The 23,863-nt window shown below is 46.0% G+C and overlaps 1 protein-coding gene across 3 annotated transcripts in view; it reads right to left on the reverse strand.

Moving 5' to 3' along the window:
- BABAM2 (BRISC and BRCA1 A complex member 2) overlaps positions 1–23,863 on the reverse strand; it is a 317,151-nt gene that overhangs the window by 10,302 nt on the left and 282,986 nt on the right. Inside the window, exon 11 of one of the 3 annotated variants that reach the window (XM_036434893.2) lies at positions 17,191–17,344. The exons of the other annotated variants lie outside the window; for them this stretch is intronic. Within the exon in view, the coding sequence (XP_036290786.1) occupies positions 17,191–17,344 (154 nt within the window). The remainder of the gene's footprint in view (positions 1–17,190; positions 17,345–23,863) is intronic. 3 annotated transcript variants of the gene reach the window in all.

Below are 23,863 nucleotides of genomic sequence, written 5' to 3' on the forward strand. Positions count from 1 at the left end.
TATCAAGTTCTTCCTTCTCCTGAACTGAAACTTGTTCCTGGGAAACCCCCACCCATGGGCCTTCCTTTGCCTTCTTGAACAAACAATCCTACCTAAATTGCCTGCGGTTGCTGGTCCATTTCTCTTGTATACACGCTGTTGACTTCTGCAATCAGCCTTGGGCAGGTTCAGTGGGGCCTTGTGAACTGAATGTGTGTGAGGGGCAGCTGGGCCTCCATCACATGCTCTGGGCTCCAAGGCCAGGCGCCGTCGGAGCCACAGGCAGGTGCTTGCCGAGCACTGCTGCTCTGGGTCCCTGGGGCCCAGCCTTGAATGCAGTTCAGTAGATTCCAGAGGCTTCTGTGTTCCTCTCTGGGGCTGCACCTCAGCAACACAGCAATCCCCCAATCTTCTGCTAACTGACTGATAAATGAATAACTGACCTTTCTTTCCTAAATCTATTCTTAAGTCCAGGCAATGACTGGTTGCAGGGCCCTGTTTTGGAGGCTAAGCCAGACATAACTTCTTCGGTTCTTTTTTCTTTTTGTACCCTTTATTAGGGTAATTTATTGGTGCCAAACCTCAGAAGGATGCATTGATGCCGAGCCGAGAACCAACACGAGGACAGAGCTCCATGATCTTCTCCAAGGAGCTAGAGGCACCGGAGGCCTCGGAATTGCACAGGCCAGAGGACAAATGAAATCCTTCATAATTTTATTTCATGTAGCCAGATCTCCTGAGGAAACCAAGAACTCCTTGAATGAGTCTGGGTCCTTGCTAGTGGCTTTATGCCTCTGAAAGACACCGCCTTCCCTCTGCCAGGAGTCCTCGGCTCGAGTGAGACTTCTCTCCGGTGGCTGACCTGGAAGGAGTTCCCAGTGTGCATGGGAGGCCAGTGTCTTCCTAAACCTTGTGCCTTGGGAGCATAGGGTCTCGCTTGTGGTGATGGAGCCTTATTCTGCTTTGATTTTACATGACTCCTGCTTTCTGGCCTGGAATCAAGAGTGATCATTTTTGGCTTAGATTTGGTCTGGGTCATTGATTTGGGGAATCCTTGGAGGAAAAAAATGGGGTAGAGAGGGGGCCTGCCAGGGTCATTCTGTGGCAAGGAGAGCGCCCTACAACCATTCCCACCCAGTTCCGAGGGAAGAGCATAATTTTGGAGTCCGAGAGAACTGAATTCCAATACGGCTCTGTCACTGAGTCTCCATGTATTTCTCTCCAATGGACCCAGAGGACTCATGGGGTATTGTGAGGCAACAGGCCAGCACATAATAAGAACTTAAACCACATTCGTTTCCTTTCCTCCCCCCCATCCATTCCCACCTCATAGCTACATCAGCACACTCTGAGGAACTCCCACGTCACATTAACTCAACAAATATCTATAGAATAGCTCCTGTTTACAAGGGAGGCCTGGGACACTGGGACCATTGCCTGACCTCGAGCTTATACCTAGTAAGCGTTCAGTAGTTGTTGAATGAGTAAATGAATTAACTTCATACTTGGTATTTCATAATATGCTTTAAAAATTATCTCATTTTAATTCAAGCAATAATCCTGTCTATGAAAGACGCATGTGGTAAAGGCAGAGTGAGGTCTAGATACAAGCTAGTGCCCAGCAACAGCACAGGTCTGCCCTGGAGGGTCTTCTATGCCTTCTGTGGCCACAAGCTTGGAGCAGAAAGGGCTTGGCTCTGGAATCTCCACATGCAACTAGTCCTGGGGCCCCCACATTCTACTAGAAGGGTCCTGGGGCCCCCATGTTTTACTAGTAGGGCTCTAGGGCCCCCATGTTCCACTAGAAGGGCCATGAGGCACCCATGTTTTACTAGAAGGGCCCTGCTGAGTCCTGCTCCCAACCCCCTGTCTGGCCGTAGCATCTGTAGCTAAAGACGAGGGGCATATTATGAGTTTGGTGGCTTAGAGTGGTAAAGTTTTTAAAATAGAAAGCATATGCTAACTGGGAGATTTCTTTCCCTCGGGCCTGGGACCCTGGTGCCCTGCTAGCGATCAGGGCTAATCCCCATATGGATGCCACTGATGCCCACATCCCACCCTCCAGCCTCCCTCTCCTCTCTTCTAGGGCACAGCGAGAAGTATTGTCTAAGGACTCTCACTGCTCCTCAGCATGATGCTCTGCACATAAATTTTAGGGGCTCAAAGCCATGGCAGACTACATTCCTTCCTGTTCCAGTAGCCCTTTGGAACCAAGAGAGGGGACTGGAAACAGTGTTGTCTCCTTGGCTCCCATGGCTCCCAGCCTCCCTTTCTTCCCAATCCTCCAGCCTCTGAACTGCTGGGAACCGCTGATAGATGCAGAATGAAAAGGTTGGTTTAGAGTCTTTCAAAATGTGCCCACATGGCTGGCCCCAGTACAGTTTCCAATGTGATTTGAGAGGTGGAAATCAGATCTGACCACAAAGCTGTCTCACCCACGGAGAGTTCATAACAGCCTTCTCAAAACCGCTCTGACAACACAGCCCGCTGAGCGGGATGTCCCGGCAGAATGTCGTCACTGCACACGCTGGGCAGCGGGTAACCCAATGCCTCGGGAGTGAGGTCAGTCCCACAACCGTGAGCTTGTCTGTTCTGGACCTCTTAAAACACAGTTCTTTGTGTTGCTAGTATGTCACCTTTGAGATATAACTGTGTGGAAAATCATGTGCACGCCTTAAGCTGAGCCAGTTTGAGGTCAGAAGTTGGCAGAGGAAAGCCAGGCCCTAAGCTACAGCAGGGCCTACGGTGCCTGCTGGGAGAGGCCCAAGTCTCTGAGATCCTGGCCATGGGCACTGTCTTCCAGCCCCAGCCTCTGAGCCAACCTCTCGCTGCAGCACTGCCGAGGGAGACCGGCCCAGGCAGCTGTGGCCTCAAAACCCAAGGCCAAGCAGCGTTAACCTGCTGTTGGCCAGCAAGGTCCCTGTGAGAGGACCCACAGACTTCCGGATGCCAGGGGCCGGGAGGAGCTGCTGCATTTGGGGGTGCAGCTGCTGCCCTGAGAGCTAGCCCTGCTCCACTTGCTGAGCTGTGTGTTCTCCCAGGGCTATGCGCCGAGAAAGAGACAGGGTTTTCTTTCCAACCACAGGGGGTGCCTTTTACTAGTTCGTACAAACATTCGTTATAGGCCAAGGGGCCCTGATAAGAGGACTGTTCAGGTCTGCACTCCAGCTTCCCTCTAATGTATCTGCAATTGGGTCAGGGATGCCTGTCAGTGGGATCCAAATTTTATAAATTAGAAGATTAGAAAGATTAGTTCTTTCCTGGTCTCTGCATTTTTAAGGCATCTTTGGGACCCATTCTTGCATTTCTTTTTTTAAATATATTTTAACTGATTTCAGAGAGTAAGGGAGAGATAGAAACATCAATGATGAAAGCGAATCACTGATTGGCTGCCTCCTGCACGCCCCACATTGGGGATCGAGCCCACAATCTAAGCATGTGCCTTGACCGGGAACTGAACAGTGACCTCCTGGTTCATAGGTTGATACTCAACCACTGAGCCACGCCAGTTGTGCCCATTCTTATTTTTTTCATCACAGCCAACCTCCTGCCCTTTCACTTAGAACTATTCCTGCCCCATCTCGCTGCTCAGACTTGGAGATGGAGGCACACACAGAGAGGGTGCGGTGGGTTTGGGCAGCCACACCAGTTCTCAAGGCAGCATTTCCTATCATGGCATCAGACAGTGCTCTCTTCCATGTGGATACAAATGGACCACCCTGAACCATGCCACTGAATGCAGTCAGACCTACACAGCCCGGTGCCTTTTTTCAAAACTGGCAGGCACCATGGATACAGTAATCAGGCCAATAAACAAATACAGACATACAGCAAAACAAGCCCCCACTCTCATGGACTCCAACAATCTTAAAGCATGCTTGGATAGTGACTACCATGAGGAAGGGAGGGCCCCTTTTCTTTGGCCCTTTAGTCACTTCAGGAGCTCTGGTGGTAAAAGAACTGCCACAAGTTCAAAGTCACAGAAAGCTGGCTTTGAAAAACCTAAAGATGATCTAATCCAGGGATCAGCAAACTTTCCATAAAGGACCAGATCACAGGCATTTTCAGCGTATAGAGCGATTTTGAGAAAGGCATATGCTGTCTCTATAATTCTCCCTCGTAGTGATAGCAGCCATGCTCCATAAGTAAGTGAATGGGTGTGGCTGTGCTCCAATAAAACTTTATTTATAAAAACAGGCAGCTGGTTATATGTGTCCTTATAGGCTACTGTTCGCCAATTCTATCTTGCCCAACCCTCTATTTGCAGAGGAGTGAAGTGATCCCTTCACTTCAGGATGTAGCCAAGACCATCTGAGACCAAGCCCTGCATGGCTAGGCAGGAGGAGGCTGCGGGGGCTGGACCCTCATGCGGAGGGTCAGCCCAGCATGGGCTCACTGCAAGTGGAAAACCTCAGGTTAAAACCCCACAGGATCGGGAAAGACAACCACTGAGACATAGCCATCGGTTACATTCTCCTAAGTATGTGTTGCTGACATGCATTCGTCAGTCAGACCAGGCAGTCTTACAACGTCCTGCGGAGACTGGGGGAAAGCGAAGCGAGGTCCTGGGAAGCACTGGCACCTGCCCGTGAACAATGTGGGAAGAAACAGCAAATTCATTCTTTCCAGTCAGCAGCCAGTCAAACACGGAGCCGTGCGTGAGTGGTCAGAGAGGACGCGTGCTCTCATCCAGGGCTGAGAACAGGTTGTTTTGGCTGTCAAGCGTTTTCAAAACAAGTTTTCTTGGTCTCATGACAGGTTGTGGCAAGAACAAGAAAATAAAGAATGGAAGATCCCATGATCGCTGCTCCGGGCTTCCACGTGGCTGGTGCTGCCTGCACAGCAGCTTGCCTTCAGAGTGTGCAGAGGAAGTTGGTCTTAGGGCCGAGGCCTCTTCGCTAGTGATACCATTAATATAGCGATTCCCTCAAGAATAATCATTTTAGCCTGGGAGGAATAGGTCAAAGTCACTCTTAAGCTCAAGGACACTATTCTGCTCACACTTACACCCTGCTCTGTTTTCATTTTCACCTCACGTTTCGTGGCCAATTACGTCTCTGAAACGGAGGTTAAAAGCCATCTGCTCCGAGGTGGATTTTTCCATCTCAACCACAGAACATTGGGTCGGAGTGGGGCAGAGATCAGAAGGAAGCAGTATGGGGAGGGCCAGGGCCGAGCTGCCTTAGAAAGTGCCCTCACCTCCCCATGGCAGCGATCGCGCCCTCGGGGGCTTAACCAGCTCTGCCTGCAGGAGAGGATGAGTCAAGGGTAGAGCTGCACGTGGCAGTGCCGAGGACACGCAGGCGAGTGGAGATGTGGAAACCACATAATCCAGAGGACAGGTTCAGAATCACCCCAGCAAGTGTGCTGGGAGTTCTCAGACCCGCTAAATTATTCCTGAAGAACCCAGACTCAAGTTTAGACTCAAATTCTGAATCCCTGTGTGACCTTGGGCACCGACATTCCTTCTCTGGGTCTTCGTTTTCATTTCCAAAGTGAGGCTGCGGGACTGTCCTTCTGGCTCCAATACTGTGACCCAAGAGCAGAGAGCATTTGGTCAGCTACCTTCATGCCTGCTGTGGCCGTCGCAAGTCACTCACACCACAAAGGACAGTTGACGAAACTCTATGAGAGAGGCCTTGCTCTTATTCCATGACACAAGTCATCACACCCCAAAGCACGTCTCCATTCTGCCACCTGACTGAATGCTCTGAAGAAAGAGGGACAGGAATACATGACCGCGGGTAGGAAACATCCAATGCCTCTTTCCCTGCCCCAACACCCACATGGTTGGGTTCCCTCCACATTTAATGTCGCTACCCAGGAAGTGACCTGAAGGCACTGCCAGAGTCTGCTGTGAGGCCTTCCTACCTGAGAGAGAGGCTAGGAAATGAGAGTCTCCCTTCCCCGTCAGACAGACTGTCCTACTAATTCTTGAACTGCTCTCCGTGCCAGATGCCACCTTAACCTTCAGATGAACAACAACTGATGTTTCAGTATAAGTACGTCCTGAACACTGCACAGGCTATGCTTGTACTGAACTAGAGGCCCAATGAATGAAATTCGTGCAAGAGGAGGCCTTCGCAGCCGTGCCTCAATCACTCCCTCGCAGCTGAGCAGCCGCCTCCATCCCACAGCTGCAGCCCTGGCTTCTTCCAGAAGGTCATCCAGAAGGATGTCCAGACAGTTGTTCTGCTATTCAGCCATTCAGTCGTTTTGCATATTATGCTTTTATTATTATTATAGATTGTTGGTTGTTTATCTGAAATTTAATACAACTGGGCATCTGGTATTTATAATTCCTAAATCCAGCATGTTTCCTCTACTCTTCAGAGTATCCCGGCCTCAGGACCCTCCGATCCCTCGGGCAGGAGTCTCCTCCCTCCATCACCGCACATCATATCCTACCAGTCCTCCATGTTAGCTTCCTTCATCTCAGAAACAGACATCATCTCCTTCCCTCAGAACTCCTATGTGCTTCGCTCCCACTTTGCATGCACTGCTGCCTTAAGAAGATACTTAACAGACTTTTCATCCCACCTCTGCTTCAGTGAAGGCAGGGACTATGTCCAAGACACCACTGAACATGGTCCTAATACCTGCTGTGACTTCCAGAATCTTCTGCTTCCCGTAAGAATGAATGAATGGGAAAGTGCTGTGACCTGGGCAGAACCTAATCAGATCCACACCGGGGCACACCGAACCCAAGTGTCAGCCGAGGCAGAGAGCCCAGACACTCCAGCTCTAAACAGACAGCTGGGCTCAGGTGCCGGCGAATTTAGGAGAACTTCCTCAGTCTGAGGAAGAGGGGATATTATGAGAGCAGAATGCCAGTCTAAAGGTTAGGAAACCGATGTGTATTCCCAGTTCCTGAGCTGAGATACTCTGTGACATGGACATGCCACTGCACTCTGGGGGCCTCAGCTTCATAATGCAAAACCGGGGAACGGCAGGACCCATTTCATGGGCCGTTCTGAGAATCCCTGGAGGCAAACCATGCACAGCGTTTACAGCCGTGCTGCCGCAGTGTAAGTGCTCAGCTCACATTTATCATTTTACCATCCATAAGAAGGTTGGGAGGGACTGCTCCGTAATCATATATTTTGAGAAAAACAACATAATCTTGCCTTTATATATATGTCCCCATAAATGTCATTATCTGGAAAACTAGAAAAATGATAGGTTAAGGATGATTGGATCCCTAAGATAATCAATAATGGAACTTCTGGTTTTCTACCTTTTGATTTTGGATTAGAAGAGCCACAGTGCTTCTTGCTCCACGATTGACTTGCACTCAGTGCGCTGAGTAGTTAATGCTGTGGTCTCTCGGCCAGGACGGACCGTCCATAGTCAATCACAGCCTTTGCAGGGCGCTCTTCAGAACGGGCGAGTGAGTGTGAGCACCTGGAAGGTGGCGACCGCAGGTGCTTGTGTGCGTGTCTGTGCGTGTGTGGTGGTTCCCAGTGCTTTGCACACACTCTTTACACAGTGTTTGCAGAATGAATTACTAGCAATAACAGCACTGCAGACAGTATTGTCACACTTGATTCCAATAGTCACGACTGTCCTCAACCTTCTTCTCCCAGTGGCCACGGCATCTGCTGGCGGCTCAGCCCTGACCAGCAGGGCACATGGGCAGATCACACTTCTCCCAGGGGTGACTGGACTAATGACTCCCCTAGACCCTTCCAGCCTCGCTTCTGCTTTCTTGGCTTCCATTTTCCATTAAGCATGACTAAGAGCCCTGGTGACCAGGAGTCACTGGAATTTTTCGTTCTCTTCTCCGTGTGAGCCTCCCTGCTGGCATGGCGAGCTGGGAGCGTCTTTCTTCTGGCTGCTTCACCACAACACCCTTGTTCCTCTGCACACCGATTCAGGCAGTAAGTCCAGCCACAGGAATGTTCACCTTCCCGTAAAGGTATTCAGGGCCAGGTCTTTATTCTCTTAGAAAGGCTATTTCTGTTCAAGAATACCCTGGGCTTTTCCCGTGGCTGCAGCAGCCACCAGGAAGAAGGCTCCCAGGCCAGGCCCCTCTGTGGGTAGGAGGATGGGTGTGTGCCAGCAGAAATGCCAACCTCCATCCCTGCCTCTACTGTGCTGATCCATGAGCAAGGGAGCAGGAAACAGGCTTAATGAAAGCAAAAGGTCAGAGGGTGCTTGGGCTGGGCCCTGGACCAGAGATCGAGTACTGACTGGCCTTGAACGGGGCTTCCAGAAAATGAAAATGATGAATGGAGTGTCAAGTCTATGCTAATCATGATATGAAGGGTTTTATACCAATCACTTCATTTAGTTTGCACCATATGGTTAATGCTCACCATATTCAGTCTTGCTGCACTAGACTGGTGGTTGGCAAACTGCGGCTCGGGAGCCACATGCAGCTCTTTGGCCCCATGAGTGTGGCTCTTCCACAAAATACCACAGCCTGGGCGAGTTTATTTTGAAGAAGTGGCATTAGCAGAAAAAAAGTTTAAGTTTAAAAAATTTGGCTCTCAAAAGAAATTTCAGTCGTTGTACTGTTGGTATTTGGCTCTGTTGACTAATGAGTTTGCCGACCACTGAGCTAGATGATCTGTATGGGTCCTTCATGTTCCATGTCCTGAGATGGGCCCTCAGTGTCACACTTACACTCCTAGATGCCTTCCTGCTTGGCCACCCAACTTAGCTCGGCTGTTAGCTGTGGATTTTGGAGGTTACTTCTGGTTTTGTTCACCTCTACAAAGTTCCTATTTTAAAAAGTCATGAAGTCAGCTCATTTTCACAGGTGGCCCCTGTGCTGAGCGACTGACCACAGACAAGACAGAATCCCACTCCTGCAGAGCAAGGCCTCTCGTTGGCACTGTGATGTGCACAGAATGGACGGTCCTGATTGTTCTCTGATGCTTCGTTTTTATATCTAGAGCTCACGCCTGAATGGGAAGGGAGAGAAACGAACACGTGGCCCTTCTGTCTTGGCTGGACTCCATGTCACACATGGCAGCCCGGCGGCACCTGTCAGAACCCAGCACGCACATCGGAACAGTCAGGCCTAATTCCCGAGAAGCTGTTTTAACTTGACATCTGAAAATGTATTACATCCAGAATGATTTTACTGGGTGTGTGCTCAGGGCATATGTGTGCACGTTCCGCAACTGGAGTGTTCTATAAATATCAGACACGGGCTGTTCAAAGAGGCATCACGTACAGAGTGTACTTAATTCCATTTAGTGATGTTTTCAATTTGTGTCTGACCTCTGGCAGCAGAGTTGGAGTTTTCTCAACATGAACAAAAAAAGCATGCTAAGCTATCTTAAACACAATTTTCACTTAAAATGTCAGAAATAAGTCAGAACATAGCGAACACCCGCTAATACCCCATGAGAGCCCTGAGGCCCAGAAAGGTCAAGTGTCTTTCCCAAGATCACAGAGGAAATTAATCATGGGCCCAGATAAGACCCAGGTCTCCTAAACCCAGGCCACCCTTCTCAGGATTTTCTTTACTCACTGTATGCTTCTTCTTCCAACAGTTCACAGGCGACTCTGGTTCCTTTAATAAGGGTATGTGTCTACTTTGGTAAACTATCAAAAAAATCCAACTCCTCTACCCTTTCCTTTCTGACTCTCTAAGATGTCTGCCTACTTTTCCAACAAAGAAAACAGATGACCATACCTCACAAACAAGGAAGTGGCACACTTGGTTATCACACATTTTCCCAGTGGCAGAGGAGCGATCGGAGCCGGCGGCTCAGCTGAGCTCATTTCCCTACAAAGGTGGGCTGGCCTTCTAGTTATTCTTTCCATGTGCAGCTTCTTCCTGGCTTCCATGGCTGAGACAGTGACCCTAGCCCTGTGTTTCACTGAGAAAGCGTGATGAACAGAGGCGGGGTTGTCCTTAAAACAGGTCTCAGAGGGGCCAAGGAAAGAAAACAAACAACGCCAGGAACACAGACGAGGGGCCAGGACCAGGTCTGAGGGCCCGGCTGGAGGGGCGAGGAGGCCGGGCGGGGCTGTGGGCCGCTCTGTACCTGGTACAGCCTGAGGGACAGTGCGCAGCTCAGCCTGGGATAAGGGCGGTGTGAGCAGTAATGGATGGCCGTGCTTTTCAGTGGAGCTTATCTCACAGCAACAGATGTCAGGTTCTAATAAATAACATGTTCTCTCTGACCTACGCAGTTTGGAGAGGATGCCTGGACGCCAGGCAGATCTGGATTCCTCCCCATCTCTGTTACTCTCTCTTCTGAAAGGAAAAACAAACCAAATCCCTTGAAGATACTTTTCAAAAGGATTTTCTTTGAGAGTTCAGGGATCCCGAAATGCCACACAATTGATTTGCTTTACTTTTCTCTTCACAGCTTCCGTATTTCCAAACCTTAGGAGGGCTGGGTGAGCTTGCCCGTGCAGGAGTGCAGGGCAGGCAGGTAAGTGGAAGGCTTTGGCGACCTTGACCTTCCTCAGCTCCTCCATACTCCTGTCTCCCAGGTTCTGCTGGCCTGGGCCTGGAAAATTCCCTCTTCTCTCCTGAGGGGAGTTCAGCTAAGATGAAGTTGGGATTTTTTTTTTTTAAAGCGAACTATTCCTTGGTAACTCAAGGCAAAACAAAAGACAGAAGAAAACCCATGAATCATAGCAGCAGTTGAGCCTGGCATTTCTGCCATTAAGGTGACCCCGATGGGCCCTGTGGCAGAGCTTCCTGGGAGCCCAGCCCTGGTGGCTCTGTCTCCCTTAACACTGTCCCTGCTGCCAGTTTCCTTTCCTGCCCAGAGCGGCTCGGATTTGCAGCTGCTCCCCCTGCAGAGGGTGTGTGGGCATGGGTAGTCACAATAACCACAGTCTCACCTTCCTGGTCATCCCCTGCCCTTGGTGCCAGAAATAGAGATAAAAAGGGGACAGATTGGGGGAGGATAGCTGACCAGGGAGAGGGAGAGGGTTGTTGCAAAGTTCCCACCTGGGTTTTCCTAACACTGAGTGTGGTCTGGATGCCCGCTGGCCAGCTTACCAAGCACAGGGACTGCCTGATCTGGCAACTAAACCTCAGCAGAAACAAAGCACAATTTGAGCTTCCTTAAGGAGCTGCCAACAAGAGTGGAGAAGTGAGACACTAACACACAAATAGGCTCACATTAAAACCACTTACACTTCATGGCCCCTCCCCAGGCCAACCCAGTTCCCAAAGAACTGCCGAGCCTCAGGGCTCCTGTGACCGCACTGTGAAGTACCCTCTTGGAACTAAGATTTCCACCCTGTGCTCCCTGGCACTCCAGAGGTCTAAAGGTCTAGAGGCCACCGTAAGGGGTGAGAGGGGGTGCAAACTGAGTGGGGACATGTACCTCCTCCGGAATAAAGGAGAGATCTTTTTGTTGTTGTTGTTGTTGTTGCTGTAAATCCTCACCTGAGGATATTTTACCATTAATTTTTAGAAAGAGTGGAGGGAAGGGGAGAAACAGACAGAAACATTGATGTGAGAGAGACACATCGATTAGTTGCCTCCTACACGCACCCCGTCAGGGCTGCAGATTGAGCTTGCAAACCAGGTACATGCCCTTGACCAGAATTGAACCCAGGACCCTCAGTCTACAGGGTGACGCTCTATCCATGAACCAAACCGGCTAGGGCAAGATATCTATTTTTATCTGTTTTATTTAGGGGGCTGGATTGGAGCATTTGACAGCTATTGAGAAGTTTGAAGAAAACAGTATCTTTGAGAATACTAAGGTATCAACAATGAAAAATAATTGAAATAGTTCAGAATATACCACTTAAAAATTACTGAAAGAGAAAGTTATTCTGCAAAGACAATTGGCTGACAAATAACACAAGCACACACAATGAAGAGCACATATGGGCCACCACGGACTGCTTGGCAGCACTAGGATAGGTTTCTAATCAGAAAATAACATCTTTCTGACCTTGAGGCAAGGAGGGAAACAACATGTGATTTTAGGAGATCCATGATGAATTACGCCCATGTGTTGACTGAGAAGATATTTTTCAAACATTCTTTAGTAATTCTATTTATATCATGAATCTAATGTGTGACAAGCCATTGCAGTGGGTGGTTTCCCCAAAGTGAATTAAATTCTATTCTACGAACTGACTTAGTTCTTCAGGACCGACCTGTACTTTGTACAATAAAATTCATGGAAAACTTACTCCATGTATCCACTGATTTATCAGACTAGAAAGAATTACAAAACATCACTGATTCATTCTTCTAGATATAGCTAAAGCTATATACAAGTTAGCAAGTAGGTAACTAGTGGGTTCATTTTTTTAAAGTGATAGTTGGGTTTATGTGGCTTAAATAACTGAAGGATAGATTTTTCCCACTTCCATGCTGGCTGTGCTGTCACCAGGAGACACAACCACAGGGAACAGCAGCCCTGGATGGGCAGCCTAGAATGTAAGAATCCCTGGCCCAGTCACTGAGGCTGGAGAACTGTTTACTGGGCACCTGTGAGGGCAGCCATGTTGGCTGTTACATTAAAAAAAAAAAAAATAGCAGCATTCTTTCAGGGGTGCTGCTGCTGAGAGTTAACATTTACTGAGTGCTAGACCCTAGGCTGGGCAATTCACCTACATATTGTCATGTAGTAGGCAGAATTCCAAGATACCCCTCAAGATTCTGCACCGTTGGTTTACACTTCCTGAATAATCCCCAGGACTGTGACAATGATGGACTTCATTCCTATTATTGGTCTATGTTACACTAGAGGCCCCGTGTATGAAATTCATGCACTCAGAGCGGGGGAGGGGTCACCCCTCAGCCTTCTCTGAGCCCTCTCGCAGACTGGGAGCCCTTGGGGGATGCCTGACTGATGGCTTAGCATGAGGAGTGGGCCTAAGCTGTCATTCAGACATCCTTAGTGCTGCCATGGAGCCACCGCAGCTGTGCTTGCCAGCCGTGAGCCTGGCTCAGGGCTATTGACTGAGCAGCGCTCCCTCTGTGGAAGCATACTGACCACCAGGGGGCAACTCCTGCATTGAGTATTTGCCCCCCTGGTGGTCAGTGCACGTCATAGTGAGCGGTTGAGTGGCCTTAGCATATTACACTTTGATTGGTTGAATGGCCAACTAGATGACCTGACACTTAGCATATTAGGCTTTTATTATATAGGATGGGACAGATGTCTTTAGAAAAGGCAGGTTAACTGGTAGGCCTGACCTTATCAAAGGGACCCTTTAAATCTGGGTACAGAGGTCAGTGACAGAGAAGTCAGAAACATGAGAAAAAGCTGAGCACCACTCACTGCTGATTTGACAACAGTGGGGACCACATGGCAAGGAATGGCCTACAGTTGACAGCCAGCAAGAAAACAGGGACCTCAGTCCTAAAACTACAAGGAACCGAATGCTGCCAAGAACCTGAATGAGCGCACTGAGGCCTGATCATAGTCATAGGGGACCCTGACCTGAAAACGCAGGCATGCTGTCCTGGACTCCTGACAACAGAAACTGAGAGATAACTTGTGCTATTTCAGCTGTTAAATTTGTGACAATTTGTTCCTATGGATAATAAAAGAAAAAAATGAGGAAATATTACAATTATGCAAAAACTTAGGATAGATAAATTCCTTAAAAAGCAAACATAGACACATCCAGCTGGCTGGCATGGCTCAGTGGTTGAGTGTATTGCCCTGATGTCAGGGTTTGAGACCCGATCAGGGCACAGTGGAGGGCATATAGGAGGCAGCCAATTAATTATTCTCTCTCATCACTGATGTTTCTATCTCTCCCTCTCCCTTCTTCTCTCTGAAATTAATAAAAAATATATTTAAAAAAAACATACACAACTTGCTAAAATAAACATAAGAAAATTAAAAAATCTGGATATTCCTATATTTAATAAAGACATTAAATTTCTTCCCACAGCCGAAACCGGTTTGGCTCAGTGGTAGAGCGTTGGTCTGCGGACTGAAAGGTCCTAGGTTTGATTCCGATCAAGGGCATGTACATTGGTTGCAGGCACATCCCTGGTAGGGGGTGTGCAAGAGGCAGCTGGTCGATGTTTCTCTCTCATCGACGTTTCTAGTTCTCTATCCCTCTCTCCTCCTCTCTGTAAAAAATCAATAAAATATATATTTTAAAAAAATTTCTTCCCACAAATAAAACACTTAGAAAAAAATAGTGCCAAACCTACACAAATGCCTTCAGAGAAGAGAGGATGAAGGAAAACTTGCCAATTCATTTTACGAAACTAGCATTGTGCTGTTATCAAAATCTGACAAGGACAACACAAAGAAAATAAATTTCAGACTAGTATCATTAATGAACCTAGACATAAAAATTTTGACACAATTTTAGCAAATCAAATCTAATAATACAAAAAATGATAAAATATTTGACTGAGAAAGGTTTGTTTATCCTTGGAATGGATGGTTGGTCTAACATCCAAAAACTAATTAATGCAATTCACTTTAACAGCATAAAGAAAAACCATGGGATCATGTCAACAAGATGCAGGAAAAACATTTTATAGAATTCAACACCCATTCATGATAGACATTCTTAGCAAAGTAGGAAAAGGGAATTTATTCAATGTAATAAAGACATCTATGTAAAACCTTCTGCTAACATCAGCCTTCATGTGTAAATACAAGGCCAGATGTTTGCTCTCATCATTGTATACAACATCATACAGGAGGTCGCAGTCAGTTCAAGTAAGGAAAATAAACTTAAAAAACATAAAGAGTATAGGAACTGGAAAGAAAGAAGTGATGCTGTTGACGGATGATATAACTGTCTATATGTAAAAAAATGGTAAGAAGAGGGGAAATAACTGCCTGCAAGTTAGCATGGATGGGGAAAGCCATAAGGAAGAATGTTGGATAGGGGGAAGATTTGAAGGGGAAGGAAGAGAGTGGGAGCAAAGGAATGAGCAAAGACAAAACAGAAGCTAAACTCAGGGTCCTCATAGGTCCTCTCGTTGGCTGACCCTTCATTTCAAGCCCCCCACCCCCACCCCAATAGAGAGGAATACAGACTCAAATAGAGAATTAGATTTGCTTCACAGAATGGAGTTCAAGAGGTAAACAGCCCTGCCCAGGCTACAGTGCACACAGGATTGGACCTTATGAGAGGAACTGGGCATGCATGGCCTCAAAGCCTGTGCTCACCGGTAGAGGGGATTTCACTTGTGAGGACAGCATTTGCTGGACCACCATGAGCAAGAAGCACATGTCATGGGAAAAGCCCTCGTCAGTGCTAACAAGTGTCCTTTCTGAGTTTGCATGTTTAGAATTTTGCTCTATAGGAGGGAATAAACAGCTGGCTCCACTCAAAGGCTCTACTGTTGTTCAGAAACTGTGCGAGTGTTTATGTCAGGGGCAGAGCTCGCGGAGTGAATTATTGCCTTTTATGCACTGTGTACATACAATATTTTCACAGGACAAAGAGCCAGGGTGTGGAGGGAGTGCTGCGGTTGACCTTTCCTCCTGTCCTTTCTCTTCAACCTCCACCAGTCTCAAGTCTGTACTGCAGGACAGTGCCCTGGTTGTGTTTATCCAATGCCCAGCCTCCTAGACCGCCCAGGGAAGCCACTCTGTTCGATTTAGGAAGGCGCTTTTACTCTGTCTTCTTCCTTACACAAGCTGCTGGCTTTTTCCTTTATTACACTTAAAATGAATCCTCCTAACTACAGTAGAAAGCAGATTTTTTTAACATTATTTCAGATGTTTTCTTTAGACTGGTGTTAACATAAAGCAAAAATCTCTTGCAACTCTGGACCGATCTGTTAAGATAAACAAGCTGCGCTTACAATATTCCCATACTAAAATCACAGGCTTGTGGTCTGCAACTCCTTAAAGACTCAATTCATATACATGCTAACTGGCTACTTCACACACACAAACACACACACACACACACACACACACCAAGATAGCCTTGCCATGGAAACCACAAAGACACATCTGGTTCAGACTCCACAGCACATACCACAAATAACAGCCCATCTTCTAGGGGCAGATCCTACATATACACAGGGAAATCCCAGAGAATTAAACAACTGCAATGCCTCAAACATGAAAACTTACTTTATAATCCCCCTTGGAGTCTGTTTTAAGATATTCAAGTCTTAATCATTGTTACTAGTTACATTTGCACACGCTTGTCTTTTTCCTTAAGTAGAATTTCAGACGTGGGTGTCACGGTGGAAAGGGCCGCTACAGGGAGAAAGGGAACACTGCATTTTCAGATACCAGCAGCTCTACATTCCGCAGGTGAATCTGGGGGGCCTGGGTTCCCAGAAGAAGCCACTCTACCATTACTTAAGAGTCCCATCCATCCGGCCATGAGCGAAGGCCTTGTGCTAGAGAAAGTATAGGAGATGCCAACAGGTACACTGGGAGAGAGTGAGGTCTCAGGGAGGGGGTGGCATGAGCAAGAAGTCCTGCTAATCAAGAGCATTCTAGGTCTGGAAGGCCAGGTTTTGTCAGCAGGAACCTGAACACTGTTGGAAGTGTGGTGTGATGGAGGCTTTGATCTCTCCTGCTGGGGTACAGACCCCAAGAGGCATGGGCAATTTCTAATGTGCTTATCACTGTACCCCAGCATGGAGCACACTGCCTGGAATGTGGTAGTAGCTCAGTAAATACCAAGTGAGCAAATGAAGAAGACACCTAATAGATGATTCTTCATTTGTGTGATTCAAAGTGATAAAGTACTAACCACCTGCCACTTACTCAAATTGCCAACCGACATCCATAGGAATTTCAATAGTTCTAAGCTATTTGTGCAGCTACTTATTTAATCAAGGAAAATGCGGCTCTACTTGAAGCTGAGGAAAATATGAAAGGAAAAATGAAAGCAGCTGTCAACATTTCCATCATTGACACCATTTATCCACAACTCTAATTTCTATCTAGAGGTAGATTTCTGATAAATCCCATAATCCATTAAAAACAACAACATGGTCTATCTGATGAGGTTAGATGAGGGGTTGGCAAGCTTTTTCTATAAAGGGCCAAACAGCAATTTTTGGCTTTTCAGGCTATATTCTGTCTGTTTCCATGACAAACTCTGCCACTGTAGCATGGGAATAGCCAGAGAGAATAAGTAAAGGTTTGGGCGTGGCTGTATTTCAATAAACCTTTATTTACAAAAACAGGCACAGAGCAGGCTTTAGCCTGTGGGCAACAGCTTGCCAACCCCTGAACTAGATAACATGTTCTTACCTGTGGGAACATGTTATTACCCAGAAATAACAATGTAGGAAATAACAATGGTTTCACTTACTTTGCTCTTTTGGCCATTTCATTTCCATCCCATCTAGGGCTGTATGGATAATTTTTTTGGGCCTGGGAATAAAGCTGTCCACTATTGGTAAAGTGGTAGACGGACTGAAATGTGAGAGTTGGCTGGTCTCGAGGGAAAAACAGGGGCAGGTCAACTGCAAACACAGAACAAAGGAAAAGAAAGTTAAAGTGCATCTTAATACATTTTTTTGATAAATCTGAATGTTGGATATAAGACTCTATTTAAACCATCCATACTGGTTGAGGCTTAGGTAAGAAGTGTGGAGAGAGGGACCAAGAAATACAAGGTGCCTTTCCTGCCTCCAAGGAATTTACAATCCAGGTAGAGAGGCAAATCACACGGAAATGAAACTTGAACCAATCTGAGGCATGGTGTGTAGGTGCTGAAGGAATGCCATCTGAACTCTCTTGTGGCTCTGCCGTGCCCAGTATTCTTTGGAGTTGGATGTATACCTATTTTAAGTCTCTGTTATACCATAAACTCTTCACAGATTGGCAGTGTCTTCCTCACCTACAATCTGATGGGGTGGAGGGTGTCCTTTGATGATGAATTCAGAAAGGGGGTCATCAAGAGGGCAGACAATAATCTTTCTGTCTTATAGAATACTAGAGGTCCAGTGCATGAAATTCATGCACAGGTAGCATCTCTAGGCCTGGCCAGCCATTAGGGCCAATCAGGGACCTTCTGGCTGCTGGCCGGGGCCTCCCTTCGTTCAGTGCCACCCCTAGTGGTCAGCGCACATCATAGCACGCGGTCGAAATCCTGGTCTCCTAGTTGAACTCCCATGGGGACAATTTGCATATGAGGCATATATATAGAGAGAGAGGATGGCAACTGGAACCCCAGAAAAAATAAAGTTATTCCTTTATTTCCAGTCAAGCAGGATACTCAGCAGTCCTAAGCTTTTCTGTCTGCTTTACTACATGCATCCCCTAAGCTGTGGGAGCTCCTGAATGGAATGCAACAGAAGCGGATCTGAGCGTCACATGTATGTACTGCTGCAGCGCACAATGAGTCTAATCTTTGCTGTTAGCATTGTCTGTTCAATTGGGGTTCTTTAATTCCCTTTTTAAAAAGAAAATGACACTGTTTTTAGTTGAGGCAAACCATCATTAAAAACCAGATTGTTTCAATAGCAGAGTCCTCCAGGTATGTAATGTATATTTGTGTGAATGTTATCCACTTCCAGGTCAAAGAACATGCACATTAATATATCAAAAATAACAACAAGAAACATGTGTACTTTACCAAGTACTTCTACATATTTTATCTAATTTGAAAGCTATAACTCCAAGAAGCAGATGCTGTTTTTGCCGCCTGTCTTTAACAGATGAATAAACTTGAGCCTCCAACAGGTTTACTAACTTGCTCATGCCATAGCTGGGCAGGGCAGGACTCAGATCTCGTCTCATGAATTCAACCTGTGCCCACATTGCCTTCTGCCCTCATGGATGTTTGCATGACCTGCTCACCACATGCTCACTATATCACAATTACCATTCAGTACGCTCAAGTGTCTGCTGTGAGGATACACAAGGTTCATCTTTTTTGGTGACATAAAACAAATATGTGAATAAAAGAAACCCGACATACTCTATTGTTGTGCCCGTTTAGGGTGACATTTGACTTGGACTAGGTCCTCTTAGGACCCACTATGATTTCTTAAAGAAAAAATTAGGTTTGCAAGAAATTTAAAACACACACACACACACACACACACACACACACACAAAAACAAGAAATACAAGAAAAGGCCCAGTGGGTAGGCCCCTCAGTGCCCGAAGTGGACCTGCCTCTGACTCAGGCTGTGGGGCTTTCTGCCTCTGAATCACACCACAACCAAAGAAGGGTGGCGAGAGTCTGCATGTCCATTCTTTAGTCACATTTCCCACCTCAGTGCAGTCCCAATGTCTATTTGTGCCAATGCAGAGATTTAGCAACATATAGGAACAATACCAAATATGAAAAACAGACTGATTCAAATTATAAATAATTCAATCCAGAAAGCCCCTTTGAGTCCCTTATATTACAAAGCATGATCAGTAACATCTTCAGTCATTTTGAGTAAAAAAATGCTTTCTAAAATAAGTTAATGTCTTTCCTGATTACTCATTTTATTTCTTCAGATTAATTTTAGAAACAATGTCTATTCATGTGTATTTACATTATATTTACATTATGGATAAGCTTCTAAATATAAAACGAGATTCAGATTAACCCTGAAAACAATCACCAATAGCATGGTTGAAAAGTACATGTTGTAAGCTCCCATTTAAAAAAGTCACAATTTTGCCGAAACCGGTTTGGCTCAATGGATAGAGCGTAGGCTTGGGGACTGAAGGGTCCCGGGTTCGATTCCGGTCAAGGGCATGTACCTTGGTTGCGGGCACATCCACAGTAGGGGGTGTGCAAGATACAGCTGATCGATGACTCTCTCTCATCAATGTTTCTAACTCTCTATCTCTCTCCCTTCCTCTCTGTACAAAATCAATAAAATATATTTTTAAATAAATAAATAAATAAATAAATAAACAAATAAAAAAGCCACAGTTTTAAATAATGGAATTCAATGGCAATAATTGACTGATTTAAAGCAAACACTGTCACTATTCAGTATCAAAGTAATACAGATAATACCATAGGCTTCATGATTCTCAAGCAATCAGTTTTTCTAGAATATGAAATGTATCATAATTTTTGTTCCTGTTTTTTTGTGTTGTTGAAAATGAATTGCTGATATTTTGATATGCTGAAAAATGATTTTTCCACCTAGTTTGGAACCATCTACTCTGTTCCCCTAAATGCCCACTTAGCATCAGAAATAATTCAAAATGTGAATGCAAATGTATTTACTTAGGTAAGTGTTATTCTGATTTTTTTAAAAATTGCTATCCAGCTACTAGTATATGCTGATAAGGTACCATGATTCCACAAAAGCATTGGTTACAGGATTATTTCTCCATGGATATTTTTTTTTGCCTGAAAAAGTATAATTGAAGCCAATATTAAAATCTGAACAAAAGGGCTAGACTGTTAGGAGGCAGGAATGGTCAGAGTATTCCAGAGAGAAAATCAGTAATCCGCATACTAATACACATAGGATAAAATTAGAAAAATATCTGGCGTGACCTGGCTAAGTTGTAACCTGCTTGCATAAATCAGCAGTCAATCAGGGATTGGCTTCTTTAAAAATGTTCTCGGCATATGAAGGAGTTAATGAAAATATTTATGAGAAATACTTTGCATTCTTCTTGTAAGAATGATTTGAATGGTACAAATTAGTCAGAACTAAAGAAAAACAAAACCTGTTTTCCTTATCCCCGATGCTCCTGTCTCTTACCATTTGCCTATAGGCTACCTCATGACTTTCTGATGCGCAGCAAATAGTAACTCTAGGCCAGTGGTTCCCAACACAGGGGGACAATTTGATTTTTAAGGGGGGCAATTCAAGAATGAGTTATTAATAGTGAATTTTTTTTGCATTTCTTATTATTCTAGGGGACTCATATACAGTATATAAATATATGTTGTGACATATTTATACATTTCAGTACTCTATTATGTTTTGAGACTTTATTTGCTATTTTTTCATATCACTGCATATTTTTTTAAAAACTATTTTAGTGATTTATTCCTCAGAACTTCAACTGTCCTTTTGTTTTTTTAATTTTCCTCTTTCATGGACGCCATGTTCTTTGGAAGCTTGTAAAGACCAAGTTAACGGCCTTTAAGGCTTCTCCCGGGTGAACAGGAACTCACTTTTGCAATAATCAGAATTACATGTCACAGGGGAGGCATAGGATTTAAGAGATGCTTCGGTGGGGCACGGCCAGCAAGAGGCTGGGAACCACGGCTCTCAGCCTCCATTCACACACTGGCTCTGAAGGAATGCCCAGCTTCTGAGGAGCTTGAGCACAGTGTTTTAGCTTTATCAAAGTTAAACACTCTAACCATTTGCTTCCTCAGCACCCACCCCCACCCACTGGCTCATGTCTGATTCCCGGAGTAGAATCATTCCGTTTGGGTCAGTTACTCATGTCAGGGTTATTTTGACAACTGCTTTCTATTTCCTTCTTCCTGTACACAGAGACTGGGTTTGGGTCAGCTCTCTGTTCACAGAAGGGATGGTCCTCACTTGCTCAGTAAAATCTCGGTAATCATTTTCAAAGCATTATTTTCTTCAAGAGCTATTGTCACACCCAATACTCTAACTCTGCACAGCCTGGAGGTCACAGGGCTCTTCCCAGATGGGACACCTGGCAGAGGGCAGGAGCAACTAACTCTGCACCAGCTGACAGCACTGCAAGGCAGCCTGCTGGTCCTGCCCGGAGCCCTGGAGTGCCCCGAGCCACCAGCCGGCCGAGCTGCACTGAGAGGGAGCCGAGCGCACAGCTGCCTCTCAGCCACGCTGCGTTCAGATGGACAGACAGAGGCAACCTCATCTTCTCTATAAACAAGCTTACCTGCCCCAGAGACTCCTCTCACCACCGGAGGACTTCACTGAAGCCGTATGCAGGTGCACAAGGCTCTCTAGAAGCCTCACTTCTCCGAAACCTCAACAATGGAAATGACCCTGAACAACCAAGAGAAACCAGACACTGCATGTCTGATCCACAGGACAGCTGTCAGATACTCAGAACATTTCAGGCGTAATTCTAACAAGTTTGAGAATATGATTTTTCCAGAAAAAAATCTCTGTATGGCAAGAAGAGGGCAAAGTACGTGAATAGTGAGTAGTGGTAACTAGCAGTCTAAGGAAGGAGAGAGAATCTATAATAATAAAAGGGTAACATGCTAATTAGACCGGACTTCTTTCTGGACAAAGCAGGGTCTGGAGGGAAGCCAGCCCGGGTCCCCGATGCCAGAGGGAAGCAGGTGCCGGCAGCCAGGGGAAGGAAGGTCTACTCTTGCAGAATTTCATGCATCGGGCCTCTAGTAATAAATAAAAGCAGATTTGGGAAATCAAAAAGGACCCAATCTGGGGCTACTTAGTGTAAGAATAAAAAGCTCAACGATCCGTCCAGTTACGGCCACACAGTGATAGTCACCACTGTCCTGGAAACCATGGCACACACTCCTGGGTGCCCTACCACAGCCACTGGCCATTGTTCCTTAGGCAGCTCCCCACCACCACCTACCCCCACTCCCAAGGCCCCAGAGCTGGCTATCCACTCTCTCCATCCTCCCAGGAGCAAGGCAGGCAACGGTGACTCAGTCCCACTGACGAGACTGAGGGGAAGTTGGCTGGGGGTCTTCTGAGAAATATTTTCCTCTCTGATTAAAGACACGCATAAGGAGAAGCCCTCATCCCGATCTGGCCTTAGATGTTAGCATGTGAGATCCTGAGGCCGGGAGCTGCACACCCATCTCATGACCATGAAGAGAAAGTCAGCCGATACCACTGAGGCACCGAATTCATCACCCTCGGAACCGCCAGCTCTGGGGGTTTTCTTGTGAGGCAATTACAAGTCCTCACTGTTTAAACCTCTTTGAATCGGGTCTTCTCAGACTTTCAAAGGCATCTCAGGAAATGTTATTTCTTGCAGCTCCTGTTTAAGAAGGCAGGATAATTGTATAATCTATTTCAGAAATATTTCCACCAAGCATGGTTAAAAAACACTCAGGGCACATAAATAGGAAAGTTTTAGCTGTCTGGAAAATTCAGTTATGTGGGACAGTTCAATCCTTGAAAATGCCAAACAAATGAGGGGTTAACCATAATTGCTTCCCTGGGAGTCACATCATCACATATTTTCATCATTATTCACCAGTCAGCCATTATTTCATGTCTCCAACCCTCACAATGTACATTCCCATGCGTCCTCCTGTGCTCTTGGTTAGGAGGGAGGACATTCACAGATTCGTTTTATGGTGGTTATGGATGGTAATGCCCCCTCTCTAGGCCTCAGGTTCCTCGAAGCCTCATAGGAGGCAGTTTTAGCCCCGGAGGCTTGCTGTTAAACCTCTCCCCCCTTCTCCCCGCCTTCTCCTGGGCACATAACCATTAGGGAAGTTGGCCACTTGCTTACTAACCACCCAGTCCTTCTAACTACATACTAACCCTTCGAGACACATGGGATCCAACATAGAAAGTTAAAGGCCACGTATCCCAAATACTCGCCTACAGAAATATGAAGCTTCCAGTTCAGAAGGAGCCCTACTCAAGGCATGAAACATCTCTTTTTACCAACACCACTGCCTTTTCATTTAGGTGACCGGAGACTAAATGTTAACCAGGTTTTATTAAACTGGTTTCAAATTTTCGCTATCTTTTGTGTGATTTAATTGTGTAAACAGGTTACCTTTGGGGTTTTACTATCATCAAACCGAAGCCTGGAGTTTCTTGAATTTTGCTGTCAATCCTGATGTGGGAGGAGACAGGACGGTATAGTGGGAAAAGGCACACACAGCCTTGGAAGTCAGATAAAAAGGGCTCAGATCCCAGCACCACCGTCTATGAATCATGATTTTCTCATCCTCAACAAGAGGGTGAGAATGCTTATCTGGTGGTGTTGTTGAAAGGACTGAACAAAAAATGAGCAGGTACTAAATAGATATGCGTCCCCTTTTTAGTTTCTTTTCTTAGTCGGCTTTATAAGTGAAATTTCAGATACGTGAAATTTCTGAAATCGAGAGCACAAGCTTTCATGGT

This window comes from Pipistrellus kuhlii, unplaced genomic scaffold, assembly GCF_014108245.1.
Source record: "Pipistrellus kuhlii isolate mPipKuh1 unplaced genomic scaffold, mPipKuh1.p scaffold_m20_p_13, whole genome shotgun sequence".
Taxonomy (NCBI): Eukaryota; Metazoa; Chordata; class Mammalia; order Chiroptera; family Vespertilionidae; genus Pipistrellus; species Pipistrellus kuhlii.